Below are 19,178 nucleotides of genomic sequence, written 5' to 3' on the forward strand. Positions count from 1 at the left end.
TCCATGTTTATACTCAGTAAAACCACCACATGTAAATGCATTCACAGGCTGTGAAATGCATGCCAAAGCAACAGGTGGCGCTATAACCCCAACAGCAGTCATCTAAGACAGCATAACTGAATTTATAAACAATCACTACTCAATAACCTAAATTTATATTTTAATGATTACCATAATGGCCCAAATTAAAATTCTGCAGCCTAGACCCAAATGTTGAGCAAAAATGAAGCAGAAGTTTTATTCCACATGAGTATATACTTTAACACTACAAGTAGACTATGCACAATTTGAACAAAAACATTGCCATTAAATATAGGGAAATAAAACCCCACATATTTCAATTCAAATATCCATCCATTTTCTTAACCGCTTATTCCTCACAAGGGTCGCGGAGGGTGCTAGAGCCTATACCAGTCGGCTTCGGGCAGTAGGCGGGGTACATCCTGGACTGGTTGCCAGCCAATTGCAGGGCACACAGAGACGAACAACCATCCACACTCACAAGCACACCAGGGACAATTCAGAGCGCCCAATTAACCTGCCATGCATGTCTTTGGAATGTGGGATGAGACCGGAGTACCTGGAGAAAACCCACACAGGGACAGAGAGAACATACAAACACCACCCAGGAAGGTCAAAGCCCGGACTCGATCTCATGTCCTTTGCATTGGAAGGCGGACGTGCTAGCCAGTCAGCCACCGTCTCACCCCTCAATTCAATTAAGTTAATAAAATTTGCACCTGGATAAATGTTTGAAAACCCAAGAGATGAAATGCAAATGTATTGCATTTCAAAGCTAATGTACATGTGTCGACCAGAAAGGCAAAGACAGTTTGATACATGACTATATATTTAAAAAAATAAATAAATAAATAAAAATCCTCACTTACTTTGCTCCACTTATTTTGCCAAACCTGTGCATGTAACACTTTTTATACACATTATTTTCTTGTTAATTCAATTTCATACACAAATGCAACTTGCGGATCATGTGACCATGCAGATTTTGAATTGGTCACATGACTCCACAACGACTCCACTTGGTCACTATTTCCCCCACAATAAAACAACTTCTGTCCACATGAAAATACATTCCAAGCTGCGAAGTACATGCCAAAGCAAGAGGTTGTGATGTAGCAGTGGAGTCATCCAATCGGGAACGCAAAATCATTTCCGGGAAGAAGCCAGGGTGAAATCATGATTGTATACAAAACTTCAATGACTACAGGATTATTATTATTATTATTATTATTATTATTATTATTATTATTATTATTATTATTATTATTATTATTATTTATTTATTTTTTTATTTTATTTTTTTTTCCGTTTGCATCCTTCAGAATGTGTTAAATTGTCTTTGCAGAGCTTTGGCGCATGTGACCCGTCATCCCGCCTCAGAACATACAGACGAAATGAGCCTGGGCCTGCACTATGAGAACATGCAGACAAGAGTCGCAATCAACAGTCTCCGTAAGTGTTCTTCCCAGTTGGATTTCAAAATACTTTTGCCATTCCAACAAAAAATGCGAATTCACCATTCCATAGACTCATTGACTGACCTGTGAGAGGCAGCATGGTGCCACAGGGCATCCAGATTGCAGAAAAAAAACTAAAGTGTACAGTAGTGGTAACGGCAACAGGCCAAGCTTCAGGTCGCTTCTGAGTTAGTGCGATATTTTGGTCTGGTTTGTTTCCACTACAGCCGTGCAAAGCAATGATTGTTTCAAAAGTGTTAAACTCCTCCTCTCTAACACATCATGAAGCAGGTTTCCCAGAGGAGGCGGCCCATCTATGTGAAAGGGGGTGGTCTCCAAGTGCCCAGGGCGCAGATTCATAATCTCCTCCCTAGCCAAAATGACATCTTCCACCAGTGGAGTTTTGCTTGCAGGCCCTTACAGTGTGGAAGTACTTTGTGACCTCCCGTAAATGAACAAATCACTTTCTGCTTTCGCCACGTCAAAGGATCAGTGTGCCAGCAATTTATCCCGGGATCGAGGGTGCATCAGGTTTATACATGGTTTCCATAAACATTATTTGAGTCACGCGCACTCCGCGTGGCTGTTTGCGCTGGCATTAGTGAATTAGACGCTGCATATCAATGAGTCCCATTTGCATTGGATGGGCATATTTTGCGTCAAATGTATGCAAATTACCTAAATTATATACGCGCAAATAACAACGGCGCACCGTGGCGCAGTCTGGTTGGCAGCGCACTTAGTGACGGATTTCCCCATCTCCGCGTGTTTAGTGAATTAGGCGCTCCCGGATTGCTCCATTTTTAACGGTTAGCGGCGCACAAAGGCTACGCAAACCTTTAGTGAATCTACCCCTGTGCTGTGTGTGCTGTTGGCAACAGGTGTAAAAGCGACAGACAACAGTATTTAACGAGCGTTTAGGTAGCACTGGTAGTTTCCATCTTGGAACATTTTAGAGAGCACCACAAGTGTAAAATGTCGTTTGAAGTACAGTACTGGAATTATAAGTGCTAGTCTAAAACTTGGCACAGCACACCGAGAAAACTGCTCTGGGAGAAGCCAGCACCGCCAACTGTCACAGTGCATTAAAACGACTAAAATGTGCAGAAATTAAGAGTTGAAAGGAGTTTAGTCATAAGGGAATATAAACACATTTCTGGTTGTGCCTGGTTAGTACAGTAGCTCAGCTTTCGCATCAGGTAGCGTTAGCATGCGCATTCAAGTTTGTGCACAAACAGAAAACAGGCCTTAAATGAGGTTTCCCATGAACGCACCATGTCACTCTAACTTACCTAAAAAAAAAAAAAGACGTGCATTCTGCAGCATTCTGGGAATAGAAAATATGCGTCAGATGATAACAAAAGTCATTGTCGTCCTTATTAATCTATTGACTGTTGAATGCTTGTACACAAAAATAAAACAATTTGAGTCCACTAAACTTAAGGAGGCACCCTAAGTTCAGTTCAGTCGGGTCGATAATTTATTGATCATGAAGGAATTCAGTCATACTGGGTCAACTGGTGAGCATGTACAATACATTTAATAGTTTTTGTTTGGCAACATCCCTTTTCTTTGATTGGTTGCAACGTAATGAATTCTTGTTTCTATCTGTGCTTGCAAGACGTCATACTTGGCCAGGGTTGTGACTTGGGGAACATATGGTTTATCAAGAATGTGATATGTAAGTGAAGAACATATGATTTGTCATTGTGTCACCACTATATTCATAATAAGATGTAGTTGTTTTGTTCATTCTAGTCTCACAGCAGCAGGAAAAACTACCGTAAGTGAAGGCTCACATGATTCTAAATGATGATGAAATATGTATTTTGTCAAGAAAGGTGCAGTCTGAGTTATCAATGTTTTGGTGTTCAGATGCGTTGAAGTAAAACCAGTCGTCAAAGCTGTCGTTTTACATCACCAGGCGAGACTGTGTCGGCGATTTGAGACTTCTTCCGCATTAATTAGCACAGTAATAAAGTCTCTTGCTGACCAGTGGGGAATCGGAGTCTCATTAACCTCATTCTGGATTTATGATCTGTTTTTTTCCCCCCCACAGAAATCCTTGAGCAAGGAGTGGCCCACTCAAGTTAGTAAACCAATAACAATGGCAATGACAATGAGGGATCAACTCTTAAATTACATGAGTAATTTACTTTAGTGATGCAGGATTGATTGATTGATTATGTCTATGAGTCTATTTCAACAAATGGAAATCATGATTAATCATCTCACCTCTGAATTTAGTGCTTAGTTTTTGACAGGTCAAACTGTTTGTTATGATCACATCAAAAATAAACCATTGAATGAATTTTAGGAAAAAAAGATATTTTTTAAGACTGGCAACCAAACACTAAAAAAAATCTGGTTCTATCATGATCATCATACTATCCTATTTGTCAAAACTGACCCTCTTTTGTGGTGGCAACACACCAAAAAAAGCCAAAGAAAAAGCCAACATACACTTGACTCGTGCATGGAGTTGCCCCATTAGAGTCAATTTATTGACACAGTAATTTTTCTAGATGACTTACTGGCAAACGCAATAAATGTTTGAAACAATTGCCAACTTGCTACAAGATTCTTACATCTTTATCCAAAATACTGTTATACAGACATGCAGAATGATCAAGCTGGCCTTACCTTCCCAGTGCTCCAACCTAATGGCGACTTTCCGAACATCTGTTGCACTGTCATGCCAGGCCACGACGGAGGGGGCCAGGCTATTTGCTGCACAGCAATTAATTACGCAGATGTCTTGTGTGGGATTGGGAGAGCAGCCACAATTCTCCAGCTGCATCCGCAGACAAACTCACTACTGTTTAGTGCATGCACTAGATACAGCTGTAGAAAACATTCATACCTCTGCAAAATGATCACTTTCTTTGATTTTGCTTTTTATAGGTATGAGGAAATTAACATTTTGTTCTTCTGTTCTTGAAACTAGTGACAACATAAGCCTACCGTAAATTCCAAATTAAAATATTGTCATTTAAATCATTTACTTGCACCTTGCCATTTTCAAACTAAGCAAAGACCCACTTATTAGATTTTATTTTTTTTATGTATTAGATTACCTTGAGCTGCGTTAAGAGTGATGAATTTCAGGTTTTGAATGGACATGCATGTTTTTGGAATGTGAGCGGAAACAGGAGTACCAAACTCCATATCAGAAAGTTGGACCCCAGATTCAAACCCCCAACCTTAGAACTGTGATGCAGTTGTGCCCACTATGCCAATGTCTTAAGTTATTCACCACAATAAAAACGATATGGAAAAGTTTACAAATGCGATAGTTACTAGCTCAGTTAACAGTAGGGCTTCTACATGTCTTTCTCTACAACAATTTTTTCTTCTTCTTTGTTTTTTTCCGCATTATACATGCCCTGTGGTACCATGCTGCCCCTCATAGGTCAGTTTTGGTACTATGGCAGATTATTTTAGCTTTCTAGAGTACACTAAATTCTATAAAACAACGAGTACAATTTGTAATATTTTGTCTTTCTTGGTTTTCATCTTTTCAGACAGCCCCCAGATGAACAATGCGACGCTTACATCGCCTCTGCTCACCGAGCCGTACGCACTGCTGGATCAGATCAGCAGCCCCTATGACCCACAGACGTTGGTCAAGGACCTCAATAAGTATGCCACCCTCAAGGCTGTCGGTAAGAATGCAAACAAAACTTGAAAGAAGAAATATGACTGATTCTTTTTTACCATTTAAAAGTTTCCAACAACTTAAAAAAGGTCCTTTTTAATTCACTCTATCCCCTTTAAAGTTTCATTTTGTGTCCAATGAACCAACTCCTTGAGTGATCATACAGTTTCTTGACACTTTAATGTCATTGCATTATTTTAGGACACTTTTTCTAGTTGCTCCAAATATCTTGAAATCTTCCTTCCCTCACAGTTAATCAATATGCCGTCAAAGTCCAGATGAAGAGGAAGCAAAAGGTATTTATAGGATGCGTTTGTTGATTGTCTCAAGTGATTATTTTGGGACTGATCCGGCGTATGTCAGCATTTGAAACTAGACACATTTGTGTCGACAAGACAGAGCTGCCGAAACCTTAAGGTGGACCAAAAATAGAAGCACTTTCCCAGATGGTGCTAAAAAAAAAAAAGGATGTCAAAAACTATACGTCAATATTAATACACATCCTGAGCAGAACAGCGTGTCTTTTTGTACAAATCTCTCTTGGGGGCGGTTTTGGACTACGCAGCTAAAGCTCCTCCGACTCCACGGAAGTGCAAGCAAACAGATAATTAGGGACGATCAAAAATAGAGCAGATCTGAGCTAATGAGATTGAGGACAGGAGGCAATCAAGAGAACTCACAACAGCAATGACTCGTGATTAGATGCAACACGGCCACACAGTAGAAACAAGTCTGACAACTGTAAAGTATGTTGACATGCAGGAGTTGCAGTAAAGGATGTACGGTAGAACCTCAAAAAAAATCTTCCAACAAGAAATAATGCAAAATGTTAACTGAACAGCAACATGAAAAATCAACTTTTTGGAACTTTTAGCCGTGTTGAAATGCTAATTCCTCACCAAAAACATGATGGAAGTGGTGTTCCCTTCTATGAGAAATTCTAGATCAGGGGTGTCAAACATACGGCCCGCGGGCCACATCAGGCCCGCAAAAGGGTTTAATCCGGCCCCCGAGATTATTAAGGGTAAAAAAAAAAAAAAAAAAAAAAAAAAAATGAGTAATGAGTAATGTTGGACAAATTAATCAGCAGGCCACAATTAAAGCATATAAATTTGTAATTTCACAAGCAATCCTCAGTTGAGCAATATAACTTGTACACAGAATTGCTCTGGATGTTATTTTACACAATTTAATGTTAGTTTGTTTAAAATAAAAAAAAATAAAAACACCCAAATGTCCTGAAAAAGACACACATTCAACTGCACAGATGACAAGGATTAACGTCCTTACAACTTATTTAACAGCACCACTCGATGAATTCTGTGAGCGTAAGTATATGCATTAAATGGTATAAAACGCTGGGAACTCACACAGGCATTCATGTTATTTTTTTGGGGACATTATATTTACAGTTACGTCCCGCAATCTGGGCTGGCCCACAAATACAGAAAATCTGCGTATAATTGACGGCAATTAAAAAAAATATATACATATATATATATATATATATATATATATATATATATATATATATATATATATATATATATATATATATATATATATACGATGATTTTATTAGGGATGTAACGATAGTCAAATATCACAATACGATATCATGATATGAAGGTCATGATATGATAATTATCACATTATTGTGTGGAGGTTGGCGATACAAAAAAAGGTTAACTTTTGTATAAAAAAAAAAATGATACTAAAAAAAACTACAATAGTGTACATTACAGCAGTGCATATATACAACCAACAATCTCTAATAAGACTTAATATTGAGTCATGCACATATTGAGTTCCTTCACATATTGACTGTGTTCACAAGCAAATTCGGTTCCCCTCATCTGATCAATAGCAAGGATTTTAAGCATAGAAGGGTTAAAACATGACTTATGTAAATTAAATTGCACTAAAAAAAAAACAAAAAAACTGGCCATCAGAGGGTGCTAGAACTGCACAAATGGAAATCAACCACTTTTTTTTATAGATGGGCTGCTTTTAATATCGTGACATGAGGACGATGATACATGTGTCTTAATATTGCAATATCATGATATTTCCATTATCGTTACATCCCTAGATTTTACCGCCCACTTGGTAATATAGTTTCCTCCATGTGGACTAAATGTACACTCACTCTCTCTGAGACCTCCATGGGACAGTGACAAAAGTAGCCTTTATCAGTAAACATTCTGTCCAAATGAATTCAAAGCAATCAATTGACTGTCTTAAAATCCCTGTTCTGGCTGACACTTGTGCAAACTACAAGTAAAACTTTTGCACTTTTAAACCTAACTGAACGAATAGTCGTGGTTCGTGCTCTCTAAGCAGCAAGTCACTGGTTCAAAACAAGCCCAGGTTTTGTCCCCCCACCCCTTCCTTTCCTCACTCTTCTTCTCTCTCCCCTCCTCCTCCATGATTTCTTGCGGCAAGGAGCCGTTTTGTTTCAAATGTTTATTGAAGAATTGGCTTGCGTCAAGTTGCATGGCGTACACAGAGTGCTCAAAGGCAGCGCTACAACAGCAATCAACTCATTGGGGGCGCGGCAATCACATGGGAAGAGGCGGAGTTTTACAGAACCGGGCGTTTTACTTCCGTGTTAGTAAACTAACCAGCAGAACACCTAATATTTCATTAAAAAAATTACATCGCCTTGGTGTCAAAGGTAAGATTGAATCATTATATCCCTATCGTTAACTGTTGGAAGGGCTTAAAATACCGTGGTGTAATCCCTTTAAAACGATCATTTCCATGGCATTTAGGTGTGCACGCATAGTTATAATGTTACAACTAATGAGGGGTCTTTGGAAAAAGTTCTTCCCCTTCCCTGGACTCAAAAGTTTGGTTAATGGGTGTTGCTTTTCTCTTAATGTCAGCAGAAAAAGCTAATGACAGCTTCTACACCAACCGCCGCCAAGTGCTGAGCGGAATAACAGCGAAGGGCATCCTTCCAATGGAGCATGTGGACACGGAGCCGGAGCCCAGCAACCCGTACAGCCCGCCCAGACAGATGTCAAGCATGCAGAGCGCACGCAAGCACAAGAGCCCAAGAAGTCACAGCTCCCACTCGCTGTCCTTTGGCTCTTTTTCCACCCCGGCCACGCCCAGAGCTTGGGAGAGCAACGACGTGCTGGGCTTGCGGCAGTGCTTCGGACCGACCAAACTCTGCATTACGGAGAGGGAACTTCAGAACGCTCGCTTGCTGCCCCCGCAGCCCTACTTAGTCACCAACAGCAAGACGGAAGTGACCGTATGAGGGAAGAACACCAAGTACAGGAAGTGCTTGTGTCAAATATGACTGAGGGCTGTTGAACATGCAGTTGTCTAGATGACATCATCGGCAGCATGCAAGAAAATGGCTTCGATTCAAATCAGTGTTATCCAACAATAATACAAAATCATACATGCTAACACACAAACTCTACGCACTATTATTTACTTATTATCTATTGTATTATTTATTATTATGGACAATATTATTATTCTCGAAAACACATAGCAAACAGCGTGCTGGCAATGAAAACTCAACATACACCTCCACTAAATCCAAACTACAGTGGTGCCTTGAGATCTGGTTGAACAATTTATCGTCTTGGATTGGAAATTGTGAGCTCAGACAACGCGATTTTATGATTGCCAAAGCTGCATGTTTTGTTTTTTTTAACTCGTTCACTCCCAGCCATTTTCACTGAACCAACACCCTTCGTGCCCAGCTGTTTTACTGGATTTTGCAAGGCCCACTGAATATAGTGGTCTATTGCTATAAAAAAAACAAAAACATGGAAGCTGCCAAAATTAAAATTAGAATCTCTTTTTTCATCAGGAAAAAAAAAAAAGTATATTTGTATCTGGTTCCACTTTGCAGCAATTAGCATTAGAATATAGCTAAGTTTCAGCATTATTCAAAAATATATTTAGAATTGTGAGTAAATGAGCCTTTTTTCTACACGGCCCTGGTTGATTTCTTATACTCTACTGCCACCTGTTGGCCGTTTTTGTAATTACTACCATTTTTTTTTAACCCGTTCTCAGCAGTTGAGAGGCTGCATCAAAGCCTTCTGTATGCTCCATCATAAAAAAATGTAAAAAAAAAAAAATGTATAAATGTGTCACCCAAGGGTTGAGGAACGAACTCACGACATTCACGCGGCCCTTGCTTGTGTATAAGTATATGGCTCATGTCAGCTGAAATCTAACTCCAAAAGAGCAAAAATAATGTTTTTGGTCTCCTCTTGGAGAACAGCAAACAGTAGGAGAGGTATACTCAGGTGATAGTGTGGCACAGTTTCCCAATCTGAAGGTCGTTAGTTCTTTCCTTAACCCTTGAGTGACTTTTATTTATTTATTTATTTTTTCAATTCTTTACTTTACTATCTTGCAACTGTCAATATTAGCCTACTTTTAAACTGAGTCTATTTGGTCCCACTCTAAATAGAGTCAAATTTACTCTACAGAATTTACTGTGTATGTTTTTATTTGTTAATTTCATTATATAAATGAAAAAGCAGACACATTTACATAAAAATGCAAAACTTGAATGAAAAGAAACATAAGACTTTTCCACATTTCCCACATTTTCACACAGGAAATATTTACCTTTTACATCTAAATAACCCATTTAAAAATAATTTCATTATGATTTTTACACTCACCAATACAATGCTGCGAAGGGATTATATTTATACCTCAGTCTCCATTTTAAGCAGTTCTCTGACAGAAAATATGATTAAAAAAAAAACATAACGGTAATCGTACATTTATGTACTAAGAACATGTACATTATCGATCCATCCACCCATCCATTTTCTTGACCGCTTATTCCTCACAAGGGTCGCGGGGGTGCTGGCGCCTATCTCAGCTGGCTCTGGGCAGTAGGCGGGGGACACTCTGGACTGGTTGCCAACCACTCGCAGGGCACACACAGACAAACAACCATCCACACTCACAAGCACACCTAGGGACAATTCGGAGCACCCGATTAACCTGCTATGCATGTCTTTGGAATGTGGGAGGAGACCGGAGTACCCGGAAAAGACCCACCCAGGCACGGGGAGAACATGCAAACTCCACCCAGGAAGGCCGGAGCCTGGACTCGATCTTGCGTCCTAAGTACTGGGAGGCGGACGTGCTAACCAGTCAACCACTGTGCCGCCCACAGAAAATGTGATTTTATTATTATTATTATTATTGTTATTATTATTATTATTATTGTTATTATTATTAATATTATTATTATTATTATTATTTTTATTAGTAGTAGTATTTCGGTAATTTTACAGTAATCTTACATTTATGTACTAAGAACATGTGCATTAGTAAATAAAAAAATAAAAAAATAAAAACAAATGTATTTTTTACATACACAGATTTTGATATTGAGCACTTTTAAAAACGTTGAAAAATTCTTCCTCTCACTTGTTTCTTGTCTGTGCATTATTACAGTAGTTTTGATGGCATGGTGCGGTTTTCTGTCATGTCTGTAAATAGTACTGTACATAGTGAATATTGCACTCAAGATGGATTTGAAGAAAATCATGAATTGAATTGAAATCTGTCAGAAAAATTGCAATTCTTTTTATCCCAAAATAATTCAGCCATATTGATATAGAAGTTTAATTTGTTCCAATTTAAATGCCATTAAGTCATTCTAGCCCCTAAGACAAATAGCACTCACAATATTGTATTAATAAACAGTAATGACATTACTAAATTGTATGTACAGAATATAATTATGGTATATATATATATATATATATATATATATATATATATATATATATATATATATATATATATATATATATATATATATATATATGTATATATATATATATATATATATATATAGATATATATATATATATATATATATATGCCACTTTGTTTTCAAATATGCGTTCCTTAAAGTGTTGTAAATCCGATGCGAATCTCTAGCCCGACTTTGACATCGTTTGCTAGAATTAAGCCAAATGGACTTCCTAAGGCAAAGCTACGTGGTTGTTTTGAATACACGTGTAATTGCCTTTTTTTTTTTGTTGTTGTCTCAAGGCACCACTGAAATGTAGTTTCATAAATTCCCAAGAACAAAATCGAAAAGGGCAGAAATGACACTGACTGTTACATTTATTGCATCACAAGTAAGCACATATACAATACCTAAAAGACACACACGTGTGTATGTGTGTTTTTTGTTTCGATTTATACCTGCTGATGAAATAATCAAAATTTTGTTTGCTTTGGCTGGGATATGAATTTCCATTTCAACCAGTCAATGCTATTGAATATTGTGACTACACGTTGCTTCACTTTCCATTTGGACAAAAAAAGAGGCTGATGTGACTTTACTGTTACTGTTATAATGAAGAACTACATATTCAATGTTTTGTGGCTTTTATGTCAGGAATGTAGAGAATACGTACAGTATTTCATGCACTGTATTTGTACCTGATTGCTCGAATTGAATGTCTTTGGCAATGCAAAGATTGATTCACACATTCTCCAATAATGAGGAAAAATGCCTTTTAATACTATTATTGGACTATTTAAGGATTTTAGTAACTTGACTTTTGATGGTATGGACTGGACAAATGTCCAAAACAAGCTTTTTTGGTTAGGATTCAAGCAAAACACCTATTCGGAGGATATTTGAAAACCATTTAGGTCTTTTAAGAGAGAAAATTGATGGCTGTTGCATTAATTCAATCATTGAACAGAAAGTAGCTGACTAATTCACAATAATAATAATAATAATAATAATAATAATAAAAGACCTAATTTGGCAGCAGCGCGTAATGTTATCAAACGGAAATACAGTCCAAATTATTTGAATTTGTGGTGGATTGTTAAAAAAGGGAAAATTATTCTTTTATTTGTCACCCACATTGTTCTATATTGTGAATTTGTGTTTAAATGTGTTTCAGCTATAAAAGAATATCATGGTTTTGTTTGTTTTGCTATTAAAAAATGTTTTAATAGCAGACTGTCAAACATGTCAAGAAGCTGATTTTGCATTTGTTATTGTAAGTTCTAGACAGCCAAGCTGCTAAACATAATTTAATTATTTGTGCATTAATCATGTCTTGGAGCAAACAGAACTTCCCCTCCCGTTAAAAATAACATTTATCGATTGCTTGATGAATATATATACGTGCCAGCATCCTCACATTAATACCAATGATATTTATTGTCTGTGTTCTTCAGTTTCTGTGTTTATGGGGAGTTGTTAGTGAAGCCTCTGCAGCAGACGCAACGAAACGTTAGCCTCCCACTGGGAATTCCACGAGCCAAGTTCAAGGGTAGACTGAGGTAAAGTCAAGTTGTCTGGGAAGATGGAAAGAAGGAATCCTTAACGCTGACTGGCTGTGTTTGTGCTCATATATTTAGACACAGACTGGATTCTTGCCAGAATGGCAAGCTGAAAACTATCCTAAAATATTCTTAGATTCATGTTGTTGTTATAGTGTCTGACAGCATGTGTAATGTAATGAATTAGTCAGACAACAAATACATGATCCTGAAAATATTTGTGACAGGTTATGTCCATACAGGACGTCTGCATATCCTCTGTTTTGCTTTTTCTTTGGCTTTTTGTAGCTATTTTGAGACACACTGGCAACAAATGAAACGACCAATTGAATATTGGGGTAATGGTGCACAGCAAATCGGTCAAGGTTAAATTTACAGTGTTCGATCAAATATGCAGTAAGCACTGTGTTATTTTAACATTGTCAGAGTCAATTTCCTAGAGTGTTGGTATGACCTGAATAGCACTACCTTAAGCCTTAAATTGACCACACTCTCATTTCTGGTGAAGGAGAAACTTTCCAATTTTCCAACGCGCTGACATTTCAATAGCGATACATCCAGTTGTTATTGTTGTGATGGTGTGACTCAGTGGTAGAGTGGTCGTCTCCTAACCCAGAGTGTAGTTTGATTCCAGACCACTGTGACTATGTTAAAGCATTCTTGAGCAAGGTACTGAACACCTAGTTGCTCCTGATGGCCTGTTATCAGTAGTCAAAATGTTTAAGCGCTTTGAGGGTTTTGTAAGGAGGACAGCAGCTTTTCTTTGATCCTTCTTCTGGTCTCCTGACAACTTTTACGACTCTAGCGGGACTGAAGTATCCGGTTCAGGTGAATTCCACCGAATTAATGAGCACAAAATCACAAGCACTTACTTTTTTTCATTTTATTTTTATTTTTTTTAAAGGTAGTTGATCATATTATTGGTCTCCTTGTTATTAAAGCTTATAAGAAAAATAATTGTGTGGCATGAGTGTGAAAGAGGAGCCCTTATGGGTACAATCAGGAACACCATAACCTGCCCATCTAGAGTGGGCCCCATATGGGAGAAGGCTGGGTTGCCCATGTGGATTTTAGCTACGGCCCAAATGAGACCCAGTTGGGACCATCTGTACAGTAAAAATTTGTTATTGTGTTGGAAATTTTAAAGGTTGTCTAATTGTCTAAGATTAAAAAAAAGAAAAAACAAAAGAAAAACTTCTACATGTTGAAAAGACTGAAAAATATTTCAAGAAATATGCATTGAGACATTAGAACAGTGTCAAGATTGGCAAGAGGGGCAACATCAAGCCGATAGGAGAATTCCTCCCAAACGTCAGGATGTTGTCACAGTCCACAGTGTTGTTAATTGCAGCTGTTATTTGCTCTTTCATGTCATTGATATTTCCTTGAAGTGTTGGAACATCAGTGTTGTCTATAACATTCCCTCCACCCAACAATCCCCAAAAACACTGGAAAATGTTGCTACATTTGTTAAGAGGTCACTAATAACACTGAGTAGCCACTCGCTCCACCTATGATCATCATGGTAATGACCAAGCCCACACCCACATGCACACAAAGTGGTTTTAACCAGTGTGTGATGAGGTGTTTGCAATTCTTTCTATCCCAAGAATGTCAGAGACCTTGTTGAAATACAGTGTTCAATCGCTGTCCATAAATTGAAACTATTAAAAATATTTTAATCATCCCACAGGCACAATTAAGTTTTTTCTCTCCTTTGTTATTGACCTACACTTCTGTCTATATTTATTCACTCCTCTACCCTCAAATGTGGAACAGGAGCCCTGGGCAACTCACTGTTAACACTCATCATCATATTCTCATCACCTTCCAATGACACACTTTTACCTGCTTATTTGTGACCAACTTGTCACGAATGGGTCATTTCAGGAATCTCAGCCAAATGTCAGCATTTTAATATGATGAGCTACTCACCTGCTTAAACATGAAGTACACCTGTGTAGTTTAGTGAGCTCCAATACAAGAGATAAAGTCAACAGTTACAACTAACGAGACAGGAATGGTCATTATAGCAATGTAGCATTTTAATGACCATACTAAAGGCAGAACGATAAAATGCTCTTCCACTAGGTGGCAGAAGCAACCAGTGTACCAGCCCGCTGCCATTCATACAACAGTACTGTATTAGCTTTCACTCCAGTTTCATGTTGGGAAATACTCTATTAGATCATCTTCAATCATAAAGTGAATCAACGCTGTTAATTCAGGAAATAGTTACAGGTAAAATGTCACAATAGATGCTTTGGATCAACGTCATTCTAGACTATACAGTAGTCTATATTCCGCATCAGAATTCAGGAATAGGCTGCTTTCAAGGCCACTTTGACGTGGCAAAGAAAAGTCTTGATACTTGATCCAGTCGTTTGGGCACAATTAACAGTAGAAATTGGTGATGAATAGTTTGAGAATAAGAATTTTACGACAATAATGTACAACTTTTTTTGCATGGACTATTGGCCTTCATCTTTCACCTTTGTATGTCCTGTGACTTTGCACAAACTAGTTCATCGTGCACTTTTAAAAACCCTGAAATGTCGGGACCATCCTAAATGGCACAGAAAGGTAACTACGTGCACCACTATGCTACATGTTGGCCATAGAGGGCAATGATTCAATGGAGTGTGTGCCCTCAGGAGGATGTGTCAGCGATTCATTTTGTATAATTGGATCTTGTCACATTGGTGACAATCAATTATAGTGTGGCTGACTCGCAAGCTCTTTGGAGATGTTGCCTGTCGAGATGACTGCAAAGTTTCGGGTATACTATTAATAGCCCATAGGAAGGTCTTCGAGGTGTTTGGCTGTCAAAGGCTTAAAGAAAGCACCACATTTAAGAATACTGGGACCACCTGCATGGGTGAAAGGCCGATCGACACATGTGGTCAGCTCCAGTTATAAACAACGACGGTAATGAATGATTTTTGCCCTATATGATTTCATTGATTTCCTGCAAAACCTGCAAATCAAAGTTTGGTTTTGAATTTGTGAGATCAGTTATCAATGGCACAATTTACCAGACTGAATTGTGACTAATGACACAACCTACCCCGCACTAGGGGCAAGTTGTGCCACAAAACCACTTTTTTTTTTCTTCTTCTTTCTAAAGCTAGATTTGTCAAACAGTTTATTGAAGATCCAAAGTGATTGCTCCCAGGACTGCACAACATCCTAAACTATATTTTACTATATTTTAGTTGGAGGTGTTCCTGTAATCCCTTTGTGTACAAGACACTTTAAGTAAAAATTGTTACAACTTACCCCACTCTCACCTATATTTATACACTAAGGACAAATGTCACTTGGTTTCAACGGTAATTTCGCTCTTATATGTACTTGGATAACAGCCTAAACTGATAAATGCAAAACAAACAAAGAGAGCAGTCATAGCCTCCAATCATCTGTATGAACATTTCCAGTCCGTTTTCCGCCGACTCCATGGCAGCCGACTGTGACTCCTCACTATCGTCATCCTTCTTGACCTGAGGGCGGCCTTTGATACTATCAATCACACCATCCTCCTCCACAGGCTGTCTTCTATTGCCACCACCCACACCCCGTTGAACTGGTTTTCATCTTACATCTCCTGCCGCACTCAGTTCATCCAACTCAAGTCCCATAAATCTGTTCCCTCCCCTGTCACTTCAGGTGTGCCTCAGGGTTCTGTCCTTGGGCCCCTCCTCTTCATCATCTATCTCCTCAATTTTCAAATTACTTCGCCGACAAATTCTGCAAACTTTGTGGACATGGTGTAACAGAAAATGCAGGATTTTTCACAATAATTACTTATCAATGACTGCTTGCATCAATCTGACAACATTCTCTTCAGTGTCAATCAGTCAATGAAGTGTGTGCCTGAAACACGTTATCTAAATTTGGTTGTGTTGTCCTTAAGAGCACCAGTTCATGGCTGTCTAAAACAACCCCAGATACCGAGGAAAAAAGTAAACAAAAAGTTAGCCATTATGACTACAGATTAGGAAAGGGACCTCTGGACTTCCACTGTCATCTAGTCTCTTGTACAAAGAAAATAAAAAAAAAAATACAGACTATGCCTCACATTATGAATTAACATTACATCATGAAGTTTTTTTTTTTTTTGTGAATGGACAATGTATACAAAGTTGTTTGAGTTAGTCTAGTGCAACCGGGTTTATCTTATCTCTTGTCCACTGTACAGTGTATTATTTGCAATGTCAGTAAATGCACTCAGGAAACACCAATGGCCAACAACACAAAGCCACCAATTGGGTGGATAAGGCCGTTTATATAACAATGACGTACAAATAGAAGTAGATTAACAACTTCTCTGTTTTAGGAGAGGTTGTGGCTTTGAAGGTGTTAGTCACTTGCATAAGGCGACCACCATTTTTTAAGACCAGACGGAAGGCACTGGGTTAACCGAACACATCTGTTTAAAAAAAATGGTTGGGGCTAGCCTTTGCAGTCATTCAGCAAACGATTGCATAACGTTCAGTCATTCTGCAGCTTGCACTCTGTGCTCCTACAAGCGAGACGTTCCGGGTTTAAGGTAAGCCGTTTATGTGACTCCTTTCAGGACAGATTTCCCATGGTGTATTGAACCAGACACTCTGTCCACAGCTGGGATGCAAACCCTTGCGTTGTTCTCGTTGTGGGTACTGGGAACATCAGCGGTGTTGCCCGACCCCAGCCCAACAACAGAAGAACCTATTCCGTGTTCAAAGGGATGTGCCTGCCTGCACGATGACTACAGCCTAGAACTCAACGTATACTGCAGCGCCCGCAACTTTACCCAAGTACCGACGGACATGCCGAGAGCAACACACTCTCTCTGGCTAGACAGCAACCATTTCACCACGTTGCCAGTGGCCTCGTTCAAGGATCTCAGCAATCTGGACTTCTTGAATTTGCAGAGTGGCCAGCTGGCAACCCTGGATGCTCAGGCTTTCCGAGGACTGAGGTCGCTTGCTCATATTCATCTTGAGCGCAACCGCCTACGCACGTTACCAGGTACCGTGTTCCAGAACACGCCAAACCTCGCTTCCATCAGTCTGCACAACAACCAGCTCACCCGCATTGAGGAGAGTCTTTTTTCCGGACTCTTGCACATGTGGTTTCTCAACTTGGGCTGGAACTCAATAGTTGTCTTGCCCGAGAACATTTTCCACGACCTGCACGGTCTGAGAGAACTGGTTCTCGCGGGAAACCGACTCACCTACCTGCAGCCGCAGCATTTCCAAAATCTCGGCGAACTAAAAGAATTGGATCTAACGGGAAATTTCCTCAAAGTCATCAAGGCGAATGTGTTTGTGAAATTGGTTAAACTGCGGAAGCTTTACCTGGCCCAGAATCAGATTGTGACAGTGGCGCCGAGAGCCTTTGTGGGCATGAGAGCTCTCAGATGGCTGGACCTAACCAACAACAAACTGACCACCCTCCATGACGATACCTTCTTGGGCTTGCACAATCTTCTTGTGCTGCGTCTTTCCAACAACTCCATTGCTGGAATTAGGCCCAGGACCTTTCGTGATCTACAGTTCTTGGAGGAACTACGTCTGAGCTACAACAGAATCCGTGTCCTGGGCGAAAGGATTTTTGAAGGACTTGGACATCTGGAGGTTCTGGAGCTCGAGCACAACCAAGTTCAGGACGCACAAGCGGGTACCTTCACGGGGCTCTCCCATGTGGCTGTCATTAATCTGTCGGGAAGCTGCTTTCATAGTCTACCCAATCAGGTTTTCAAAGATCTGTCAAAGCTGCACAGCCTTCATCTGGATAAAGGCTGTCTGACAAAAATCACGAGTCAAGCATTCACAGGGCTGACGAGTCTCCGGAGACTTTTCCTGCAGCACAACAACATTTCTGCCGTGGAACGCCAGAGCTTTGCAGACCTGGTGGGCTTACTGGGACTGGACTTGAGTTTCAACAAGTTAGACATTCTCACTAGTCACACGTTATCCGGTCTTAAGAACCTGGAGTACTTGCTGCTGTCCAATAACGAATGCCGTCAGTTTCTACACAACGGCACCAAGCATATTCTTCCAAGGCTGCGCTACCTCGACCTGAGAGCAAACGCCTTGACGAGCCTCGTTCCGGATTTCCCAAAGAACATCGAGAAGCTTCTGTTGTCTGGAAACCGTTGGAAATGCGACTGCGGCGCCATCTCGCTGAGGACCTACAGCTTGAGGAATCCGTACGTGGTGCCTCGGCAGGTGGAGACCCACGCCGAGGGCGAAGAGCCCGACAGCACCATCACCATATACAACAACATAACATGCGTTAGCCCCGCACGTCTAGCAGGTCAGGACCTGAGAGATATTGAAACTGAACTCTTCCAAACGTGTAGAGCAGCCGCACATTGATGCAAGTCAAGTAACAAGTGGGGTTCCAAGTAGTCAACCAAATCACTTTGAAAAAAACAACAACAAAAAACAAGAAATCAGTTTAGTCACCTTGGTGACAAGCTTAAGTTGCCTAAAAAATCGCTGTTTGATGAAAAATTACCTAGACCTTGAAATAACCCATGTAGATATGAGTGAAAATGTGTTTACTTTAAAGTAGTTTGCGCTGTAAGTGCTGGAGTGTGCAATAAATGCATCAAAAACTGTACTCCCACCCTTTTTTTGTCTTCACCGTCAACAACATCACAATAGTTCCAATGAACCAACAAGAGAGCTACTGGGGGTTGTTGGTTTTAGGTTCCAACCTCCAAGCAATGGTGGTAA

The 19,178-nt window shown here is 39.6% G+C and overlaps 2 protein-coding genes across 4 annotated transcripts in view; both read left to right on the plus strand.

The window, feature by feature from the left end:
• shisa9b (shisa family member 9b) overlaps positions 1-9,982 on the plus strand; it is an 11,902-nt gene extending 1,920 nt beyond the window's left edge. For 2 of the 3 annotated variants that reach the window (XM_077499270.1, XM_077499356.1), the window contains 3 exons: positions 1,367-1,473; positions 5,003-5,143; positions 8,025-9,982. In XM_077499270.1, the coding sequence (XP_077355396.1) occupies positions 1,367-1,473; positions 5,003-5,143; positions 8,025-8,404 (628 nt within the window). In that variant the 3' untranslated portion in view covers positions 8,405-9,982. The remainder of the gene's footprint in view (positions 1-1,366; positions 1,474-5,002; positions 5,144-8,024) is intronic. The other variant, XM_077499440.1, reaches the window with a different exon arrangement.
• A 6,805-nt stretch (positions 9,983-16,787) lies between these two features.
• Positions 16,788-19,062, plus strand: igfals (insulin-like growth factor binding protein, acid labile subunit). The gene is made up of 2 exons (XM_077496738.1): positions 16,788-17,002; positions 17,074-19,062. The coding sequence occupies exon 2, from the start codon at positions 17,079-17,081 to the stop codon at positions 18,813-18,815; it is 1,737 nt and encodes a 578-aa protein (XP_077352864.1). The 5' UTR covers positions 16,788-17,002; positions 17,074-17,078; the 3' UTR covers positions 18,816-19,062.
• The last annotated feature ends 116 nt before the right edge of the window (positions 19,063-19,178 follow it).

Source organism: Festucalex cinctus, chromosome 1 (assembly GCF_051991245.1).
Source record: "Festucalex cinctus isolate MCC-2025b chromosome 1, RoL_Fcin_1.0, whole genome shotgun sequence".
Lineage (NCBI taxonomy): Eukaryota > Metazoa > Chordata > Actinopteri > Syngnathiformes > Syngnathidae > Festucalex > Festucalex cinctus.